Source organism: Varroa destructor, unplaced genomic scaffold (genome assembly GCF_002443255.2).
Source record: "Varroa destructor unplaced genomic scaffold, Vdes_3.0 BEIS01000006.1, whole genome shotgun sequence".
Classification (NCBI taxonomy): domain Eukaryota; kingdom Metazoa; phylum Arthropoda; class Arachnida; order Mesostigmata; family Varroidae; genus Varroa; species Varroa destructor.
Window position 1 is genome coordinate 15,313,769 of NW_019211459.1, and position 22,634 is coordinate 15,336,402.

The 22,634-nt window shown below is 42.8% G+C and overlaps 1 protein-coding gene across 1 annotated transcript in view; it reads left to right on the plus strand.

Annotated features, from left to right (window-relative positions):
- The window catches only part of NFAT (nuclear factor of activated T cells 3), a 44,781-nt gene that overhangs the window by 10,381 nt on the left and 11,766 nt on the right, over positions 1–22,634 (plus strand). Inside the window, exons 2-12 of the mRNA XM_022810189.2 lie at positions 14,776–14,811; positions 17,241–17,527; positions 18,061–18,410; positions 19,245–19,335; positions 19,706–19,928; positions 20,205–20,427; positions 20,827–20,965; positions 21,395–21,545; positions 21,690–21,756; positions 22,067–22,159; positions 22,407–22,556. Coding sequence (XP_022665924.1) covers positions 17,287–17,527; positions 18,061–18,410; positions 19,245–19,335; positions 19,706–19,928; positions 20,205–20,427; positions 20,827–20,965; positions 21,395–21,545; positions 21,690–21,756; positions 22,067–22,159; positions 22,407–22,556 — 1,728 coding nt within the window. The 5' untranslated portion in view covers positions 14,776–14,811; positions 17,241–17,286. The remainder of the gene's footprint in view (positions 1–14,775; positions 14,812–17,240; positions 17,528–18,060; positions 18,411–19,244; positions 19,336–19,705; positions 19,929–20,204; positions 20,428–20,826; positions 20,966–21,394; positions 21,546–21,689; positions 21,757–22,066; positions 22,160–22,406; positions 22,557–22,634) is intronic.

A 22,634-nucleotide genomic window follows, 5' to 3' on the forward strand; every position in this document is an offset into this window, starting at 1 on the left:
ATATATATATATATAAACCCCGCTCAAAGTTGCTTACTACAGCAAACAATCTATACAATTTCAATTTCCCCACTCTACTGTATACCATTTGTACCTAAAAACAAAAGCCAGCAACAGCTAAAACGGAAGCCAAATTAACGCCATGTTTTCTTATTTACTTTTTTAAGTATTCCGTAATTTTGCCATTCCGTCAGTGCACTAATCACCAGCATCGTTTGAAAAGAGTGCAAGAATGGACTCTCATTTCAGTGGAACTAAAACTCTGCACTCAAACGCTTCGCCTCCGATTGGGCCAGCAGCGAACTCGAGGCTAGCTATCCAATAGATGCTCTCCTATTTTTTGCCCCTGCGACTTATTATTGATCGTGTCTATCTATTATCCACTCCTCTATCACTGCGATACTTGTTTATCTACTCGCGTTCTGCCAGCGGCCACCGACATCACGACGTTTTCGTGTGCTATATGTTTTCGTATGTGGTAAGGTGCCCATGGGGGTATGGTAACACTGATAGTTGCCGATGGCTATGGCCAGGAGGTGGCCCGATTGAGGGCAGCCGTGTAAGTGAACGTTCCGCTGTAGCACGGAAGAACATCGATATCGATGAGTAAGCAAGGTTAGGGGTCACACGATTGAGATAATTCTGATAGAAACCCATAGACGAACTGATTGACCGTCACAGCAGCGGCCTTAACGCTACTGAGAATAACGCTGTGTTCAGGAGCAGACACACGGACAAGTGAGTTTGTTTTTGTTTTGACGCTTCATTACAGCACACGAGAACCCGCCTCAAAGCGTCACTATTCATTGCCACCAGGTATCCCAAGGCCCACATGATAGATAAAGGGAGAGCAAAGTCACCATGTGACGAATGCAAGAATTGTTAAATCCGTATGGAATCAACTGCTCAAAATGTACCTTAAAATGATTTATTTATACATGTTATAACTCAAAGTTTCCCTTTTCGAGTTTGAAGGAAATGGCAGGAATATTAAGTGAAGGCATGGGATAAACAGTGGAAATGTCTATAAAGCGGTACTCGACGTATCACCGTATCGAGCCCATAGTGCTCGCTATGGAAGTACCGTTTTTGAAGCAGTAAAGTGAATTCTTCAGCAGTAGCGACCAACAACCAGATGATCACGAGTGCAGCAAGCACCTAAGCAGCAGCATTAACTGCCTAACTCGTGAGTACATTCTCGTACGATATGTAGCTGAACCCTATATTTGCGACAACGTTCCCCCACCATCCATTTAGATAAAGTATGGGGCAGGCGAAAGCTTCAGTAAGCAGCCGTAAGGCTCATGTCACGCTGGGGCAGGCAGCTCTACCAGAATTACAGCACTGATGCATGTTCTTCTAGTACCTTTGGTTTGATCGCTATCGCCATTCGATTTTGGCAAGATCAACATGCTGTGAAAAACTTAGACGTACCTTTTGGTCAACAGTACTAGGCCTCTCAATGCGTTCTATCAATTCGGTGGGCACTGCTTATTAAGTCAGCAGCATTTTCCTGATGCCAACGCCATGTCTGCAGTTTATATCGAAACAGTAAAGGCCCCCTGCTTTCTTGCTAGCTGAGAATCACATCGATAAAGATTCACTGACTGAGCGATGTGAGGTTGCCTTTACAACTGTATATATGGCATATTACTATTAAGTTCAGGGATGACTAAGATAGAGTGATCTAAATAAAGGTTCCGATTTCTACATCCGGTATTTAGGCCGTTAGGTATCATTTCGGACGGCTTACTCCGATGGTATGTTTGTTGAATATCGGTCATACTGATCTCGAACCTTTGTACCTTTACGTATTCAACCGTGCAACAAACTTGATGCATTCGAGTCAATAGCGTAAGCCAGCCTTTGATAGTTGAAGGCTCAGGGTTCGTAGTCTATTCGGCGACGATGTGCCAGCCAGCAGGAGTTAGCGGTTATGCATAGTAACACGCGTCGAATATTGCAGACGCATCGATCCGATAAGCACGGATAGTATATACTGCCACTATAAGATAAGAATAATAATGATAATTATTATTATTCCTATGATTATCATATTTACTCTTTGATAGTGACTGACTGTAGAATGTTAGCTTCTGACCAAATTGGTGGAAGCATTGCTCAAGAAAGCAAATAGTCCTGTGGCTGTAGGAAGAGTCATCAGGATGACGACAAGGCATGTTAGGACATGGCTATGCTTCTTCATTTGTGGACACGCTGCGACTGTTGTTCGTTTTACGACTGCGTGTATGTATAATTGGCCTAGAAGTTAGGTAGGCTGAGATACGTCTTGGTATATATCCGTATATAAGGTATATTACTTTGGTATGATACATAAATTGACTTGAAAAACTACTGGTCCGTTTCTAACAGAACAGCAAAGAAACCTCTCTGTAACCACCGCTTTTGGTATCTACCTTCTCGAAAGCGCGATCTGGTTCACTCGCAGTTATCGAAGGCTTTCCAGCTAAACATCTATCTATATATATGAAATAAGGCAAAAGGTTGTTATTTGTCACCTACTTCTCCTGCCTTAGGCCAGCCGGCGATCCTAGATCCGAGTTGGAATTTCGCATCAAAAAAATGGTGCCCACGTACCGCTTTGTTACTATGATTTTGGCCTAGAAAGCTCACTTGCTACTGCTGTTGATGTTGTGTACACTCGTTAAATTATTGGTACAACACAGGATTCACCCTGATATGGTTGTGGATCACCGTTGTCGAAGTAGCTTGCATGTCTATAAAGCGTGATGAGCATTTGACGAAACTTAGTAAGGATTAGGGGGGCTATGGGATGTTTACCGCCCCTTTCCGTACCCGGCACCCATTGGGGAATCATTCTGTCCGATGGGTTGAGTAGGATTGAGATCGGTCAAACGCGTACCGCAAGTGGGGTAGAGCACGTTGAATGAAATTTTATAACAATAATCATTATTATTACTAATAATAATAACAATAGCAAACGAGAAAAAGGCGAAGTGGAGGGATCCTGCAAACAAGCGCCAAATCGAACTACTGAACCGCGGTACTATGCGAAACAGCTGACTTTGCATTTGCTATATGAGAGTTCTGACTTCGACAAGAATAAAGGGGGTGTGAAGCTTTATGTTGATGATGTTTCGAAGGAGGGGCGGGTCGATGACCTCTGCCCGAATGGGAAATGAACGTTAATTTCAACAGCGTTCAAAGGGGGTAAGAGCGCGCTCGGTAGTAAACTATAGGTGAGTACGAGTATAAGTAGCAATATCGTCTTAGTAAATAAGAAGAGTTTCATAATGTACATGAATGTATAATTTACAGAAAAGTCAATATGGGAAACTTCATATAAAATATTGGTTGGATGTGACACGTCACCATATTCGTTTTATCAGGGCAAAATGCCGGTGAAAATGGAGTTCACAATGGAGAGTAAGTTAGAAGAATATATATTTGTGTAGCGGTAATTTTTATAGTACTACGGTGTAGTACTCTAATGATTGATTACAAATCGATCTCGTGATGTAAGTTGGCCACCACTGATGAAGTTCGCTCTATTGTATGTTGAACTATAATGGCGATAATGAGTGTGACTACGTCATCGTAAGCAGTGACGGACGCCGACCTCACTGCGATGCAGGGATTAGGGAAGTGTTTATCCGCTTTCGAAAGGACTAGAGGCGTTGCACGCGCGCCATCAGCTATAACTGGTTTATGGTTAATGTGCTTTAAACTGTTATGCGTTTTTGTTGACTCATGAGTAGGATATGATAGGATTAGTTAGTAGGACCTAATCCAACCTGGGGTCCCAATTGGAAATGTTGTCAGCATCACATTAATACCGGAAATTGGCAAAATGTAGACCAGTGGCTACCGAGTTGGGCGGTCAATCCCCCGCCAGGACGGGACCTGAAGGCTCATTAAAATCAACCTGCGTAATTAGATAGGGATCATTCGTAACATTGTCTAGAATGAATTGGGACGAAATTGTCTGACTGAAAACAGATATTTGGATATAACTTTTTTGCGCAGGCTGGAAGACATATCTCTGACGTTCATTTGTATTTTGTGTAGTTATCAGTGCCCTTAATCAGTTCGGCGCACAAATCTTAAGCCATTGACGAATTCTTTTTCGTGGATAGGTTAGGCACATCTTTGAAGGCCTTCCTTACAGCACTGGTCAGCGAGTTGACGTTTTTGGATCTAGATTTGTTCGAGCCTTACCCATTATAGACCCTTACATAGCACTCGAATGAGCTAATATCAAGCCAAATTCCAGTCAGCCATAAATCTTTGTTCCAGAACACGTTTAGTCAAGCGGCCGCGCATTACATTTCTCATATGGCTAGATGCGACATCTTTTTGAAAGGCTTGGAAGATCTAGCAAAGTACACGATAGTCATGCTTTATAGTACTACAGTTTTTAGGATATTAGAGTGAAACTTTTTCGTTAGCCCTTGCTATGGATATGCCTGTCCAAAGAGAAGATCTAGGGGCATGTCTTCTCCATCAAACACAGCATTAAAATCTTCGATTGTGACTAGAAATGCAGTTTACTCAGGATAGGGATATAATAACTTCCAGAAAGAATTGGGTTTCTACTGTTAAGAATAGCGGGCAAACGTATGCGTGCTGCAATAAACGAGCCGCCAAAATATGTCCTGTGTAAATGTAGGTTGAATCCTGCAAAAGATTCAGCGAAGTTTAACAAGAAAGGTCTTCTTACTATTTTGTAGAACACCCGTAGATAAATTTTGACGGGTTGAGCAAGTTTACAATTGAAAAACCAACTAAAAGTAGACAGCATTAGAGCAGTAGAGTAAAAGCACTTATCCTTTTCAGTAATCCTTAGAGCTGCCTACTATATCCTACGAGTAGTCGCTAGCCTTTCAAACATTGGATACGAGGAGCGTAATACAGAGATTGTATCTTTATAGCCGAATTCCGCCTATACAGCTCTAGCACGATTCTCTGACACCTTATCGTACTAGCCCCCCAGTTACTGGGTTGTATTGGTGACTTTATACGGATACTTTACCATTTGAATTCAGCTATCCGCGACGATTTTTTTCACCTGTATTTTTACTTTATACATCAATTCAACATTGTTAAATATGCTTGACCGATAAATTGTTGATCTTTTCATGATTCCACTGCCTTGCAAACGTTTTTCAATAGAATAGACTCATCGTGTATCGTTCTCAAAGGACGATTTGAGCTGTTTCACCCTGTTGATCCGAAATGCAATATCTCTGTTCTGTTGTGAGACAATGGATGCTACTGCTGTTTGTGTTAACTGCAATTTGAGTAAGACGACATGGCCCGTCCAAGTGTTTGTATGATACAACAAGCTCCCAGAAGCGTCTCTCTCTCTCTGCCATTATTACCCGATACATTTGTTTATCGCTTTCACCGATTTACAAGCATAGAGTACAGTTAAGTCCTCTCTAATAAGCTTGTCGAAGAGACGCTTTGTTGTTCTATTCGAGTTTTGATCAATATGCACTCCTGCCCAAGCACGTCTTGCAAGACAAAAGTGCTACGCACGCTCACCTGTGACCTACCTCTTGTCTTGTGACCGTTGTAGAGCCTATCCAGCGTAAATATGGTCACTGGAATTTACCTTGATCTGGTCCAATACTATAGAATAATGAGATATTAGAATCGTTATATAGCCGATGCTGATTTGCTTGCCTTTATCACATCTAGCACGAACCTATACAGCAGTACCTTTCGTTGGTTTGCCTAGAGGCACGGGGTCATCATTCTTACTACGAATATCGAGCTCGCGTTCTGCAACTCGCCAGTGAGCTGTTCGCGATGTCAAGCTAGCTGACCGGATCGTTACTACACTTCAGTGTAGTTGATGCCATCGTCTGTCGTTGATTGTAAAGAACGACCTTAAGGCCATTATCCACTGGCCGAACGGCGGCGGCGGCGGCGGCGGCTTAATCGGTTGAGCTTACACTAGTTAAGTAAAACTGGATCATTAAGGACCTCCTTCGATGCTAAAAGGTGCTGCGATTCGTTTAGGATAAAATGAATTGAGTTATGTCCGAGCTCATTTTCGAGTATGTACTAGCTAATCACTATATCATTATAACTATTTGTTTTTTGTGTACCTGGTTTGAAGTTGTTACGTGATTGCCTAGTATGGCTGTAAAATAACATTTTAGATCGGATTCTGGACCTGTATGAGATCAATGTGGGAATGTAGTTAAACAAGTGCGATTTCGTTAATCTCCGGAAGTCGCTTTGGGAAATCAGCCATAAACATCACTACTCTAGTAGTTCCTGACGGGCTGGCAAGCCAAAATAGCGACTGTATATACGATGATTGTAAAAAAAGAACAACAATAACTTTTAATTGAACCCACTTTCATTGCCGGACTCCGTATGTATGAATACACATCTGATATATTGAATTACGCTTTTTAATCGTCAACCAGCGCCTGATCTAATTTGCAGAGTACACCTTGTTGTACTATATATATATATACCTGCTATCTATCTGGATCGTCTATGTGGACGATGCTTTCCTCATCTTTAAGCAGCTTTAAGCCCCGCCAGCGAGGGCACTCTGTACGATTTGTTCTTTTCTTATAATCTATTCTTGGCCGCGCATCGTTGTATGAGCCGCTTAAATAGAGTTCTATCGCTATTAGTGCATAGCGTTAGGTAAATGATGTTCATGACACCCACTTAGAGTGATTACTGTGATGTTACGAGGCCATCGTTGCCGTTTCCTTTATACAGTCGTCGTCGTTGTTGTTATTGCTGGTGCCTTTGTTGTTATCGTTCGCCGCTAGCGATGTTATTTTCCCGCTAAGTGACGGCAGAGCGTTTCCCTGAGGAAGAGGCCATGTTCCGCGCGGGGCTCCATCCGCATCTCGTTCGTTGAATTATGTGCTTTGCTGGCAGTTGTCGCCTGCCTTGTCAGTTCCTGTCTGCGAAGTCCATCCGTCCGCCGCCGTATTCCACGGCGGCATTTTTTTCCCAAAACGAACGCCTATTATCCTCAAAATACTCATGCTATCTTATCATGTTCTGTGCAATGTCTTGGTACCCGTGCTGATATCTGGCAGAGGCCTCGCCACTCTTCCTTTACAAAACAGCACAAACAATTCGATTTTGTCAATGCTGTGACCAGAGAGTTGACGGTGCTCATACTGCCGTTGCACGTTGCCGCCTGTGGTCATCAGGTCGAGTTGGCCAAGTAGAGCAGTCGGTGGTTTGCTGGTCGTCCGCCATCGCCGCTATCATTGACGCCACAGCCGTTGCCACCGCCATACTGCTGATTCCGTGTGCGGGTCTGGCGCCGCCACCTTGCGCCTGGTCAGTCCCCTCGGTTCATTCGGTTTTAGTTATCGTTTATCTTCTGGATGATTAAGATAACGAGACGCGAGCGAGCCGAGGGATAGGCAACTACCGTCTGTGTGCTTGCTATCACCACAACGTTGAGGAGCTGCTAAGACCATGAGCGAGTCGGCCATACTCGCTGGACTCCTTTCTGTTATAGTGCTGCAGTGGCAGTAACAGCAGCAGAAATAACAAAGTCAGTTTGCGCCGGCAGCAGAGATCCTGTCGTGGTGACAGCGGCGAGCTCTTAGCGTAGTCGTATTATCCCACAACTAATGTGGGCGCGTTCGTTGCTGAAGGACCTCTAGAGCTCAAGGTGCCGTTGCATCTCTACCTAGCTTTTACTGTAGGTTCCACTGTGAGATGGAGCTGGCACCGTCTTCGCTGTATCGTAATATTATAGTAGGCAACCGTCGCGGCTTGAGGGACCGCAGGGTATCAAACTACGCGATTGAGCTTAGCGGTTGTCTTCGTCAAAAAACAAAATGTCCCGCTAATGAAAACCATAGCAAAATAGGAAATGGGGCGCCTGTTAGTAAAAAATGTAGTTAGCAATACGTGTTAGAGAAAAATTAGGAAGGAAAACCAGGCGAGTGTGAGAATAGCTTGACGGCCACTGAGAAGAAGAGGCGATGCCGTCCAGGCTGAAAAGGGATGTAAGCGTGGCTAGAGAATACGGGTGACATACTGCTTGATATCGTCGTCTTTTGAACAAGATAAATACGAAGCCACTTGTAAACTATTACTCTCTAAAGCTGGGTAAACCATTGTTGACCATAACAGCAATGTAAACGACAAGAGTTAATGTTAGAGCTGCGAAAAAAAAACTAAAAAAGCTTTGTGTTTTTAACGATCTGTTTCTTAATCCTTTCTGAGGCGAAGACAATTTTGCTACTCGAAACTTTATCACCCTCAAACGGTGCTTCATCTTTCGGCGATTGCCGATTGAATACAAGAAAGTAAGTTATCATGATCATGTAGTGATTGTTAATTTTTATTATTGCTACATCACGGTGTGCATGCGACATGTTGCTGGGCAGCTTCCCGTGACCGCTGACAGCTAACGTGACCAACCACAGAATGGTTCGTTTCGTGGCTTCACAAAAAAAAGATCCCTTCTTATACCCTCTTCTTTCTTCGGTGTTAATTTGTCAGTAACCACGACACGGGTACCACGACAATGGAGTTTACTTGCCCAAGATTGCCAATCAGCCAGCGGCAGAAGCTGCAGTAGTAAAAGTAAGCTTAACCAGGGCAAATGTTTGCTTGTCATGTCGCTAGAGGGCGCGGCGGCGGACGGGCCGGCGCTAAGTGTTTGAGCTGCAAGTTCCCCGTTCATGGTTGCATGCGTTCGCTGCAGCCAGAGATCGAGAGGTAGAGACAAAGATGACCACGATAATTATCTCTATGAACACCACAATAGGCGGATGGACAAACAGGTGGGGTAGAAAGTGGAGTCGAAACAGCAGCCGCCATAGCAACCGCAGTGTAGCAGTGACGGCGGGGCGGCAACAGGACTCCAACTGTTGGTTCGCCGTTTTGCCAAACGTTTTTCGTTCACATTTCAAGTAGAACAACGGTAGGAACTGTGCGTCAGGCGCGATCGGCGAGATAACGCATTTGTTCCTTCATCGGTTAGATGCTGTCGATCGTTTGTGCGCGAGTCATGGCACAGCGAAGTGTTGCTGAGCGGCTGCTGCTACTGATTCAATTGTTACCTCTTTCTCCGCTGATACGTTTTCAACGACCGCTGTTGGAGCCGCTGGTATTGTCTTCTAGGGTTGCTGTGACGGTGTCCTCGCCAGCCGTAGCGGTTGGCCGCCACATACAAAAAGAGATACAAGGCAAGGCCATCGATATGACGAGAAATAGCTGTACATTAGGGGAATCGTGGACTCAAATGATCAAAACAGCAGCACTGACCCTGCAAACCTTACGAATTCCCCGCAGCAGCTGCAAACTTTGTTAAATCTAAAAGAGTTTGGTTGAGCGGGTCAACGACGAGCAGCAACCAATAGTACCACATGACGAGTATGAAAATCGGAAAAGCACAGATGAAATGACCCGCGACGATTGTTGGATTGCTGTTTGAAATTTTTCTGGCTACTATTTACCGTGTACATATATAGAACGTGTCGGCACGAAGTGCCTTACCAAACTCGCCCCACATTTTGATTAAAGGTATACTAGTACCTAATTTTTATCAAGTTTGACCCGATGCAAAGATATAAGCATCTGTAGAAAAATACGTGTACAGCACCTAATAGTAGAACGAGCAGTGTTTTTCACTAGGCAATCTAATGCACATCAGGGGAGAGATCGATTAAACGAAGGCTGCCCAAGGCCTTAGAGGCCACATAGGCCAACATAGTGCCACCTTTTCCGTTGGAAAAATAGAGATGGTATCTGGTGTGTGTGTACATTGGACGTATTACATAGAGCACCAGGTAATAACCGGCAGCCCGTTGTCTCCCAATAGAATGGAGGCACAGCAATGTCAGTTTGTTTCATTTTATTTGCCAAGATATATCTGGTTAGAGGCACTAATATGTATATATATAAAGCTAGCTTTAATTAATGCGAATGTGACGTTGATGCGAAGCTTTGTAGGATCTGTTTATCTCTCTGCGAGTGTACTTCAGGCCTTAGCCTACAAAAGGATGGCGGCAGGTATACAGAGAACCTCAGACAAGTCCATCGTTGAATGAAGCCACAACCAAACGATGATGCGATAGGATCTCTTCACGGATTGTGGAATGAGTTGATTCTTCGAGCTACAACAGTTGTCTTCCGATTTTACAACGGATATTCGCGCTTTCACGAAGACAATCAACTGACACGTATCGCCGAGTGTCCCGTTGTACGTCTGTGTGATACAAAGCATTGCGTCCTCATAATAATACATAATGCAGTCCTCTTGAACAACCCAAGTTATTTGTTGTCGTTGCTGCTATAATTGTATATTCCACTTGGCTTTCTTTTCGGCTTAAAGTGTTTAAACGTAACCAGACCTCAGGCTGCGATATAAATCGGGCGCCATCGCTGGTCGTCCAGAAGTATCTCACTGGAGAATGAATGGCACAATGTTTGCCAATGGCAACATCTTGGTTTTATGTTTTCCAGCAAATTGCACATTCCGTAATTCTGTTATCGCCTATGTAAATGTCGGTGAGACTGTGGAATCCTTATAACGGACATGCATCTTAAATATGCCATGAGTAGGATATTAGCATTACAGTATGTAAGAAAACACTGTTATATATAGATGTTGGCTTAAGGGCTGAAAATGTTAACAGCAAATGTAAGTATCAACAATAAATGGAACGGTACTAAATCCGTTATGCATCTATAGACATCTTGGTATCGATACCTACGCTAATAATAAGGCAATACCTTACATCAAAACGAGAAACCGAATAAGCTGTAAACGGATTTAAGAGTGCATTGAATTTCGATGCAATTATTCATCATTACCCATCGGGGTCATCGATACCCTTCGGACGCGACAAGCACCGTCTAGCGTGCAGTTGACACAGGATTCATACTAGCCGCGGTTGATTTTTCGATAGGGTGCTAACAGCGATACCTCAGATCTGCTGAACGCTTTTTAAGAGCGAAGCGGCCTAGCGTGTGATTAAGGAGAACAACCATAATGAACAGGGTCTGTGCTTGTGTTGGCTACGAACAAACTCAAAGAGCTTTTTTGTACGCTCTCTTGGCAAGAACATGGTACACATGTCCGTTGCCGATTAGGTACGCTGGACTTGTCACCGCAGCGCGAATGGAAGCGTACGCGTGTCCACGAATGTGTTCCTAGAAACTGGGACTGCTGTCGCTGATGTCTATGATTAGCTGATATGCGAATAACTGGTCTGGTAGAGCTAAGGCAATGCAACCTCGTGCAGTAGGCCAAGGCATGTTTGTCGATAGGCTTTCCTTCAGTTGTCGACTTAACACGGCTATATCAGCCCTTATCAGCTTAGGCTCAACTTCACTTGCACTGCTCACGTAAAAGCGTGTTGAAATTCGACATCAGGTGACCAGATTGTATAATTATTGGTCGGAAAAAATCGGGTTCGTTCGAGACGAACGACGTATCGCTAAAGCCGCCTATACAAGTGTTCGTGTAGAGATACATTTTTGGCATAGTTTCGAACAGTCCGTAACATTCAATTGAGGTAAATGACTCTAAATACGATTCATAGATGGCGATATGCGTGTAGTCATGTGTACGTGAAGATGCGTGATCAACAATCTGCTAGTCCTACTCACGGGTAATAATCAATGCTAAGATTATTATATTACTTAAATATAGGACAACATCCATACCTGATATATTTATACAGGGTCCGGTGATACACAGGGAGCGGTGTGCAAATAGCAGTACCACAAGCGATCGGTAATCGATTGACTAAATCAAGGAAATCCATCGGGGGAGGTTGATTCGGCCTTCTGCGTTTATTATAATCAGGGCAAGTATCTGCTTCATCTTTAATTACGCATCATCCATCAACTTACCTACGTAAATGATGGCTACGCATCAAAGACTATGTTCGGGTAAAATGTTCAAAACCATATCGTATAATAATAGTAATAATACACGGAATCAAAAACGTTTCTTAAAAATGGAAGTGACGTTTTTAATTCGGTTCGCGCATCACGTAGACATGACTTGTCGTTAGCTCCGAACTTTGCCCCATAGCAAATTGGAGTAGTATTCGAATTTACTTCGAGTTGAAAGAAGCTGTCGTTGGAAGTTTTAGCATGGAAACTTCGCGCTTCTGAAAAATATCTTCAGTTTACATTTGAAGCCGGGCTAAAAATTTGCTATTATTGACCAAAGCTATTCAGCTAATGTCGATTTCTGCATTATGCCAATTGATATTAGGCAAAATGGTTGGACCTATTGATATATGATGTGTATATAATCCGAAGATCTAGCCTGAAATAAAGAGAACTGTCCTGTATGATCCGAAAATGAAAGCTTAAACATACAATGAAGTTGATCATCAAAAGGCTCAAGTGCAGAGTAATAGCGACCCCAATGCTGGAGCATCCGCTTGAAGAGGTCATTTTTGTTATCTTGTATGACCAGCATCAGCAATGATAAAACTGGGTGATATAGGTCGTCAGGGGCTCACACTTTACAATTGCATAGCAGCTAATTCGTTCAAAGGCGTCATCTACTGCACTGATAAAATCGGTTTATTAGCTTTCATCAGCGTGTCTCTCTTGTAGTCTCGATTGATGCTTGGAAGACTGCGTTATCCACGGCTGAGATATTTCATAAAAAGTGCCCGTCTATCCGCTTATGAGCTTAAGAAAACAACAAATACTTGAGGACGGTATAGTCGAACTTTAGTATTAAAAGCATCCTGCAAAAATGCATCCGAACTATTTCATTGATGCTTCATCTAGATACTCATGTTCTGTGTGAAAAAAATGTTTGTCAACGATAATTAAGTTATCAGGCCATAAACAGGGCCACGGACATGACAGACAAAGCCTACGTAGTACACATTAGCTAATTATGAAGCCAACTGAATAGTTTGTACCGATATTCGTTCCGCTTCAGACGTATCGAAGCAAATAAAAGTAATAAATAAATAGCAGTCTGGCAAACAATGTATAGAGCAAATTCTGCTACGCCGGTATATAGTATAGGCCGTAGTCCTTAAAGGGTCGCCGCAACTCCCATCTGAATGTGGAATGCTTTCTTGAATCTGATCACTTCGGAACGCATCGGAAAATAGCATGCCTGAAACAGAACTGACTTAAGGACAGAAAAGCTCTACACAGATTTATTACTTCGCAGTTTAATTTTATTGCTACTGATAGCATGAACATGATGAAATATGATGAAGAATACATTCATGTACCGTTGTATGGAATACAAGATGTCGCCAGCCGCAATGATGCCATCACACATTCCGATTTCTATGTCAAAACAGTTTGTTTTACATTCACATAGGCTGAACGATTTTCTGGTGGCACTTATCATCAGCAGAGGAGGGCCACCACGTTTAGTTGAGTCAAATAATTCTCCAAGAATAGAATAAACAATGTGTGTTTGCTTGTCTGTTTGTAGAAGCATTTATCTGTGTGATCTTCCACATGTCGAAAGAGGTCAAGCATGCTTTGTTAACATTGTAGCTACTGCTCATTTAGCCTTGTTATTCAAAAACACTACTTAAGCAAACCATATTTTAATGCCCAGCTGCAGGACGCGAAATAGGGCCACGAACATAGTTGAAATGTATATAATTATTTGTATTATTACCGCTAATACTGTGAATGCAACACATGCGTCAGTAAAGGAATGTAGCAGTGTTTTTTTTTTTGTTTATACCTTCGACGTCAATCCACAAGATAGATAGCGTCAGTACTATACCCATAGTAGTATTATACGTAGGACATCGCCCGCAATAACGCGAACTACCAATGGTAAATCAGATTGGCTATATTCAGCCTAGGCTAAATCCTGTGCCAATCATTTATAGCCGAGCACACAGACCGCAGACAAGAGCCACATAGGAGACAAGTAAGTAAAACCTACATGGGTAAACTATGCCAGCATAGTTGTATCTATTACTAGTCACGACAGTGTCACAAACAGGTTGTGTTTGTTTGTGGATGTTGTTATTGGCTTGCGGTATTCTTGCATGCTAAGACCATTCGTCACTAAACGCCAGGCGGAATGGGAGCAGCGCCCTTATTAGCGAGGCCATCGAGTTAAGAGGCGAGGCTAGAACATCAGCAATAAGACATTCTCCTAGCTTTTCATCTGACAGGACTCCTTTTCCAGAGAGGCTCGACACGGGTAACCATATTCATGGTCTGTCTTTTTGAGACGCTATTCCATTGATGAAAATCCCCAACACTAGCGACAGTTGTAATTCCAAGTGGTTGTCTCGTAATAAAGAGACATAACAATGAATCGTGTGTATGTATGTATGCATGCAAGTGGGTCAGCCGATGCGCTGTTCGTGCTCTTGTAGAGCTAATATGGCATCATTGTGTACGGCGGTACGATGCAGACGGGCTGCATTCTAACCCAGACACTTTTATAATGGTTTATAGTTATGATTTTATCAAAATTATTTGTTCGTATCTCCACTTCAATCTGAGTCTTGTCGCGTACATTCTCGACTTGGCACTTGACGCTTCGGCGTGTCCCATGCTCACAAATCATTTCGGCAAGTGTTTATCTTTGACATGATGACTCTGCCATCTTATATGAGCGCCAACTTTAAAGCCGCACTGGCCAATCGCTATCTGAGGTGTATGCGATTATAAATTAAATACAACTTTAATTTATGCAGTACAACTTTGCGTTTCTTAGTCAGCTCTTTTTGGCCATTTTGTCTTGCTGCGTTGCTAGAGTTTTCTGCTCTAATTGTAAATAATATAATGAATGCAGCATATTGTATTGTTTTGCAGAGTGAATTGCACTGGCAACGTCAACATTGTACAATTGTAAGTGTTTTTTTCTATCTTCGTTTTCATGCCCCATTTTTCTCTATCCACTCCGCGCCCAACGGTTAATTCAGTTTAATGAACACTCCGTTGCGCCTTTTTCGCGCCCACAGGCTGAATCACCAATTAGTTCTATTTAGTACCGCAATCTATCCAATGACAATCTTTACTATTATGTTGATCTTCCTCATCGCCCAAATCCACATTCTTTCCGCTGACAACAGAAGGTGTACTCGCCGTTCTTCCGCCGTCATCGCATCTCACGTTTAGCGAGAAAGACCGTTCGTTAGAGAGCAAAATAGAAGTTTTAGTTTGGTGTCACTGCAGTACAGCCCATAAAGCTAGCTGCGTTATACGGCAGCCGTTGTCGTCGTTACTTCTAGTGTAACTGACCTCCCCATGTAGCTGCCGTACCACTAGTCGCTCCTATATTGTGGCAATAGACCGAACGAACCTTCGGCTCGATTTGCTGGACTGACTCGCTGTCGGGTCGCCGTCGCTCCTGCTGTAGGGAGAGAGATGCTCCACGATGCGCCCTGACTGCCCTATGCGGCGCTTGCTAACGGCCGGTAAAAATTGTATCTGTTTTTTACTGGCAATTTCGCTGACGTCGCCGACTGACTCTTACTACATGGTGTTCCTATTGATTCATCCCGGAAGAGACCGCGTAACCCCGTTGCGTCACAGACGATGGACACAGAAACAAGGCGACTGAGTGAAAAGCGAACTACTACTACAACTCGTGCCCTGAAAACTGCCGGTGTATACACCATAAACAAGCCAGAAATTAAAATTTACTACTGCGTTGGTGCTGACCAGGTGCCATTTGTTGGGTTCTGTTTATCGATACCGTTGCTGCCGCCATAGTTGTTTGAAGGACGATTTCAGCAGAAAACTGTTATTATTGTTAGAGCTGCAGATTTAAAACTGGAGTAATGCTATTGATAGAAAGATCAGCCAGCGATGTCATACCTCTGCTGTCGAATTGGCAGAACGGAGAAATCTTTTGATAGAATATAAAAGGGAAGAAGGAAGATCCCGGCAGGCACGGAAACCACAAGGAATCGCACCGCGGGTGGAGTATGGACTGAACCATTGTCCCGTTCGGAGGCAAGCCATCGTATCGCATAGTTATCTTGGCCAACATCAGCCGGTCGTTTCGTGTGCGTCTTTCGTCTGCAGATTCCATGGCGGTAGCTATGCTACGACCTAATGCAGTACTTTCTTTTTGTTATCTCGAAGCGACTCGCTAATATTTGACGGTTCCGGCAGAGGGATAAGAATTAAGCAAACAGGTTGCTGATGTAGGCGTTTTCGTTAGTAGGCCGACACTAGAAAGAGGTTAGCGATTACTAGAGGAGGCGGTAATAGGCGACACGCCGCTGACGAGGACGACGATGACGATGAAATTTGCGATATCCACCAACATAGATAACTACAATAACATACATTTAATATTTAATGAAAAAGTGACCAAGCCACTTGTTTTCAATAAGGAACCGAGTGGTTCATACTGGTGCCGCTAAACTATGTGAGGTGGTATGTTGGTCACATATAATTAACTAATTTTATCAGAAAATTTCATTGAAAAAATTAAAACGATATATATATATATATAGATATAACGATATATATATATATATCTACATAGAGAGAGAGAGAGAGAGAGAGAGAGAGTTTGATTTTTTATTGAATATCGACATTTTTGTTTAAGTTTGCATTAACTTTTTTAAATTTTTTTAAAAAGTTTAAAAATTGAATTGTGACTATCTATGTATATACAGTGTTGTATAGGTTGACTTACCTTGAAGATTTATCTTCTGATCTTGATTGATGCTAATTGGCCTGAAAGAGTGGAAGCGCAATCGTGATTTTTAAAGTAGAAAAACAATTTAATGGGGGCAAAATCAATGTCGCTACTATCAGTTAAACAGGCATTAGTAACAATATGCGTCTAGTTCAGGTTATGACACCTTTATGACCGACATGAATAATGAATTGTATATTGGAAACTTTACGAATTTTTGTTAGAATAGTATGCATCTCGTGGAATACGTCTGCGTCACTATGTATAAACTGTAAAAATTACTAGTTTAGTTTATATTAAAAAACTTAGTGAAAATTCACTCCACAACAAGATATGATATAAACATGTCTGTGGTGAAGAAGTAATTGAACCCTTCACTTGAAGTATCTGTCTACAGTTAGATTCATATAATCAATGGATACCATGTATTTTTCTTTGCGATGTCACAAACAGAAAGTCCGATGCACTACACTCTGTCATTGCAAGCATTTAACCAATTAGTCAAACCGTTATTAAATCCGATGGTATAAAAGTTTCCCGTGATGTGCAGATATTTCCAGCAGTACATCGCATATAGTCGACTAAAAGGTTGCGATATTTCTCCCTTTGGCCTTCGTTGCAGGCGATGTGGTAGTCGGAGCTACAGTGCTTTCGAGCGCGTGTACTTCATGACACTTGCAACAGTTGCAGTTCGTGGAGGTCCGTACATCGCCCCATTGCTTTCCGTGAGCATGGATGAGTCTGGAGCCAGAGGCCAACGTCAGCATCGAGACCTTCCTCCTCAGGCAATGAATGTTTCACCTGTAGCATTGTCCCTGGCGGACGAGGGACCTAGTCCCGGAAGTGGGGCCGTGTCCTCAACGACACCTTCGTATCGAGTTGCTTCCCATCCCGATGCCAGCTGTGAAGGTGAGTAAAGCTCATCAATAAAATAAAATATACATGTAGCTTACGTATAGATATTTACCTCTTTAAGTCCATAGAATGGAGTTGGTGTGGGTAGTTTGTCCTCCATTACAGCCAGCAATCCTCGCTATGTACGTGAAGAGCAATGCGGCTGATGAAGTAACCGTGAGTGAATTATCGATGTGACTATTTAGATAAAATTGATTAGGCTTAAACTTAAGCATTTAATGGTGAAAACATAATTAAAACTGAAATTTATTAGGGGGAGCAGATCATGGAACGTTTTTTTAAATTAAAGAAAAACTTCTAAAACCACGTATTAAAAGCTTTTAAGCCACCGCATTTCGCAAATACAATATAGCATTCTATTTATAGATGTTATTTTTAACTTCATGCTGAAGTGCTTCGAATTAAACTATACTATAACAGAATTTATGCATTGATTTCCCTTACCAGTTACTCTGTTCTCTGATCAATCTTGAAGGTAACTAAAAATCTGGAAAAATGTTGTTGTTTGCCATTCTCGCTATCTTTAGCATCGACGATCCATGGCTTGCCCGGCACCGGCACATTGTCAGGAGCGGCAACTAGTTTGGCGTTAGGTCGTCTGGGTGCCTTGGGCGCCCTTGGTGACACTCTGTGTGATACGCTATCTGCCCTACCTAATCGGGCGCTTTCTGGCTGCATTGAGACGAGCCAAGATCCATCGACGATGATGCTCAAGCTCCTGCACATGTCGATGTCGGAGGAAACGACAAACGACAATAACCACCCCCGTGTTTCCGGTACTTCATCGACCGCCACTGCCGTAAAGCGGACGCCACCAAGTGTTGCGTTTGCGATCGGAACCTCGCAGCTGGATTCCACGCAGCAGGACAACACACAGGTTAGTGATGTTGCCTGATAGAGATCAGTGCGTCCTTAGAAAAGGTGAGAATTGCCCGAAAAAAACTCGTCGAAGTAGTCCAGTTTTTTTCGGACGACTTCAAAAAAAGTTGCCGCGAGCGGTTTGGGTACACCTTGGTAAGTAGGCTGCCGAAAATAAAAAAAAATAGAATATCTTGATGAAGTAGTTAAATATATCGGTGTCTCGAAGACAAAGAAAAATTACAACTCAGATTTAAAACAACATGCTTTTAGGTATCAGTGAAGCTTTGCTTGTGACATTGTACCGAAATTGAATTTAAAACGATACAATTTTAATTGCTCTACAAAGATTTTAAAATCGTGGGTAGTCCCGTAGTCAGTATGAAGATAATTTGTCTAGAATATATTACGAGAAGACATTGTAATCGTATATATACTTGTCAAATTTTTTGGAAAAATTGGAGAACCGAAATTAAAAACTTGGATAACATTATCAAAAACCACAGATCTCATGCTTGTGAATCCGGAAACGTATTTACTCTCCAATCATTACTTATTAAATTTAACGTTACGATGCGTTTGTTAGTTTTTGGCTGATTTGGTCGCTCCCATCACCTCCACCAAACGTTTCCAAAATGATACGATTGATCATATTTGTTGACACTTGAGATGACAAATTAAATGAATTGGAATCTGCAACAATAAACAGCAAAAGATGGACATGGCTGAATATAATCAAACGTAACCGTATTCATTGTCCTGGCTTCTGGGTTGTACTGACCACAACAAAGGCTTCGACTTCAGTAGAGTGCTCATAAATTTCACATGCGTAATTGATGTTTTACATATTCAGGTACAAACTCTAGCCGATTCGACGGTGGCTCAAACCCTCGATGCTGATAGCGCGTCCTCGAACGATAGCTTTACAAGGAACAGTTATACGGGTGAGTGCCGCCTCTCGTTGGCGGAAGAGTGTTTCGGAATCAGCCAATTCGAACGATCGTTTCGCAGACTATAAGATGTGGACACGGCTGGAAAATTTACCTTAGCAGACACGTTCGTTTGTTACTGTTACATTCATCTAAAAACTGAAAGACGACGACGATTATAAAACCAGTATATGCAGAACGAGATCACCCGATGATACCTTACCAAGCCTTCATATTATTCATATATTTGCAAATCTAACAAAATTGATACTGCCTATTAAGGAATAGGATTGGATGTACTGCTACATCCGATCAATCGCTAAATCTTTTGGTGCCCAGACGAGCCAACCAATATGCGTCTTCTGTTGATATATATGTTCTACAGTGTCTAGCCAAGGTGCGGGGACCGTTTCGATGCTATCAGTGGAAAATGAGGAAGCGACATTAGGTTCGGTGTTATCCGAAAGGCAACAGACAGATTTAGCTGGTCTTTCGGAAGCTGGAGGCGATGGCGACACGGATCCAGACGCCGCCGCCGACGCCAAGAACAGCGCGAACGTCCAAAACAATCTGCACAACTTGCAGAGCGCGCTTAGACAACTCATAAGGTGCCTACAGCAAACTAGACAAGTTCTAGCCGGTGGTTGAATTGAAAAGGTTTGAGTTGAATCAACCGGTTAAAATGTAGCCACAATTTCCAGTTGTCAGTAAACGTTGATGCAGGATTCAGCCCTTTGTTTTTCGAAGTTGTGCCAATAAATTCACTCTCCAGCATTATCCAAGACCGTAGGCAAGAACTAAAATAAGATGAAGGACAATTACCTATCACCATAAGTACATGACGTCAACAATACTTAACGTGTTTTGCAAATTTTTGGGGTCAGGGAGGTGAATCAGCAGCAGAAACAACAACAACAACAAACTGGAAATCATTCTCCGGGGGCGAAAGCTGCCGGCGTATCTGTTGATGACACTACAGCTGTGTCTGCAGGTGCAGTAGGAGCGGCCGCGTCGACCACGGGTGGACCTCCTGCTAGGCCACGGCTTACACCCAGTCTCGCGGTTCTGCAACAACAGCACAACAATCGATTAATCGCCAAGAAAAAGGTTCGAGCGAAATTTCACATATATGAGAAAATTATAGGTTGGCGAATTCACGCAGGAGAGCCTAACATTAGCTTTGTTTTCTATTTGGAATGGTAATGTTTGCAGTTCCAGCGCAGAAAAACTGTGTCATTCATTCTCAGAATAAGGTCGATTTCCTTAACTCCAGGCCATTTCGCTTGTATCTCCTTTATAGGTACAGCCCTCTATGTTTCGAATTTTATATCCGGTATTGCCGTTAGGCACTTCGTCAAGCAGGGGGCTTCCAGTTCGAAATGAAGCATGTCTCTGCCCGGATTCGAACCTAGACTACAATGTGTCTCTAATAAGGCCACTACGTCACACACTAAGCTATGTCGAAGCTGAAAATTAAGTTATTCCAGCTTTTCGTTGTTGTTTTAGGTGTTAGTAGCTGCAGCGGCAATGTCCAGCAGGCAGAAGCAGTTGGCAATGATGCACCGACCAGGTCCAATTGGTGGAACTCTCAGGGCGAATAGAGTAGGCGCGGGTCAGCCTATTGGAAGGACACACCAGTTCGCCGGTTTGTATAAGAGAGAGCGAGAGAGCCTAGGCAAAGGTGTTCGAATCCCTTATAAGTATACGTTCATAGGGATGTGTGTTAGATGCGTATGTGCACAGGAGTCTGAGGAACCATTATACCTCAAATAGTGCAATCTCCCACGCTTCATCCATTGCTTAACAATAAGTCCTTAACAATGACATGTGCTTATAAAAGAGTATATGTAGACTCATGACAGTATATGGTACTAACTAGTGAAAATGCCAGAAGGTTCTACAAAACAGCTGTAAAATACCTGTCTCTAAGTCAAATGTCAAAGTCGAAGTGGTTTTGCGATGAATAAGAAGTACAATTTTACCTCTAATTAGCTACACCTCGATTGGTTACAAGTTGAATATGTGTAAACTTGTCGTTGATGTCTATTTGTTTCGGACCTGATCTGGTCCACAGCTACGGGCCCACGCTCATCAATCGCCCACGCTTTAGCACAATCCGTCAGTACGAACCAGCTACCCACCTTGTACACCGCTCACCCAGCAAAGCTGAAAGGTGGACTTGAGTTACGGATCACGATTCAGCCGGAAGAGCAACATAGAGCCAGGTACATGTGCATTTTTAGACGTGAATTTTATAAATGCTCAAGATCGCCATCGACTACTAAGTAATGCTTCAAATACGAGTCTAGTTAAGACGTTAGAGAAACCAGATGAGATCTAACTCAGTAGAATCTGTCCGCTGTTGGCAGATACCTGACGGAAGGGAGCCGAGGTGCTGTGAAAGACAGGACAGGGAACGCCTTTCCTACAGTAAAGGTAAACAAATGGCACTAAAGCATTAACATGGTTGAACACTGATAAATAGGCTATCCTATATCTTCCATTGCGCTAATTCGGTAATAATGCCTATTTGGTGGTCGTTTTCCACCGCGTGCTTTATTTGAATATCGATACCGATTTTGTAATTGAGCGATCTAGATCTGGAGCTTCGAAAAACGCCTACATAGAAATAAATATTAAATCATCTACTTTTCTGGAAGCTAATCAGTACGGCTTTACGTCTAGTGATACAAATTGCATGACAGGCGTGATTAATGGAAAGAAAAATATACTTCGCTGATTTCAGATTTCTGGCACAACTCAAGGCGGACGCCTGTTAGTATTTATCGGAAGTGATCAGGGACGAGCTGTCCCTCATATGTTTTATCAGGCCAGCAAGGTATGAGCCATGGTAGCAAAACACGATATTGTTGATCTAACTTGTTTGTTAATCTGTCTGAGCCGCCATTTCTTGAGGTCAGTCGCCTAGCAAAGTTGAGTAATGAAAAACTAGCGTTTGGTTGTATTTTCATTTTTCTTTACTTCTCTATAAGTAGAAAAAAACGTCCCTATCGCACGAAAAGTCTTAAACCAGTGGGCAATTTGCGGTACCTACACTTCGGTTCAATCAGTTCCTTTACCCTTAGGTTTGTGGCAAGAATGCAAGTCCATGTGAGGAGCTACGTATTGATGGAACCACGGTCATCCAAGTCGCAATACCACAGCAAACGGCCGCAGCTGGCCAGCTCTCAGCCTCCTGCCGGGAACTGGCAATAGATTGTGTCGGCATTCTCAAAGTAAGTTAAACAAATGTTTTCTCTGTTCCGGAAACTCTTCCTCGTTTTGGAAGGTGGAACGGTTGGTAAAATGTTGGT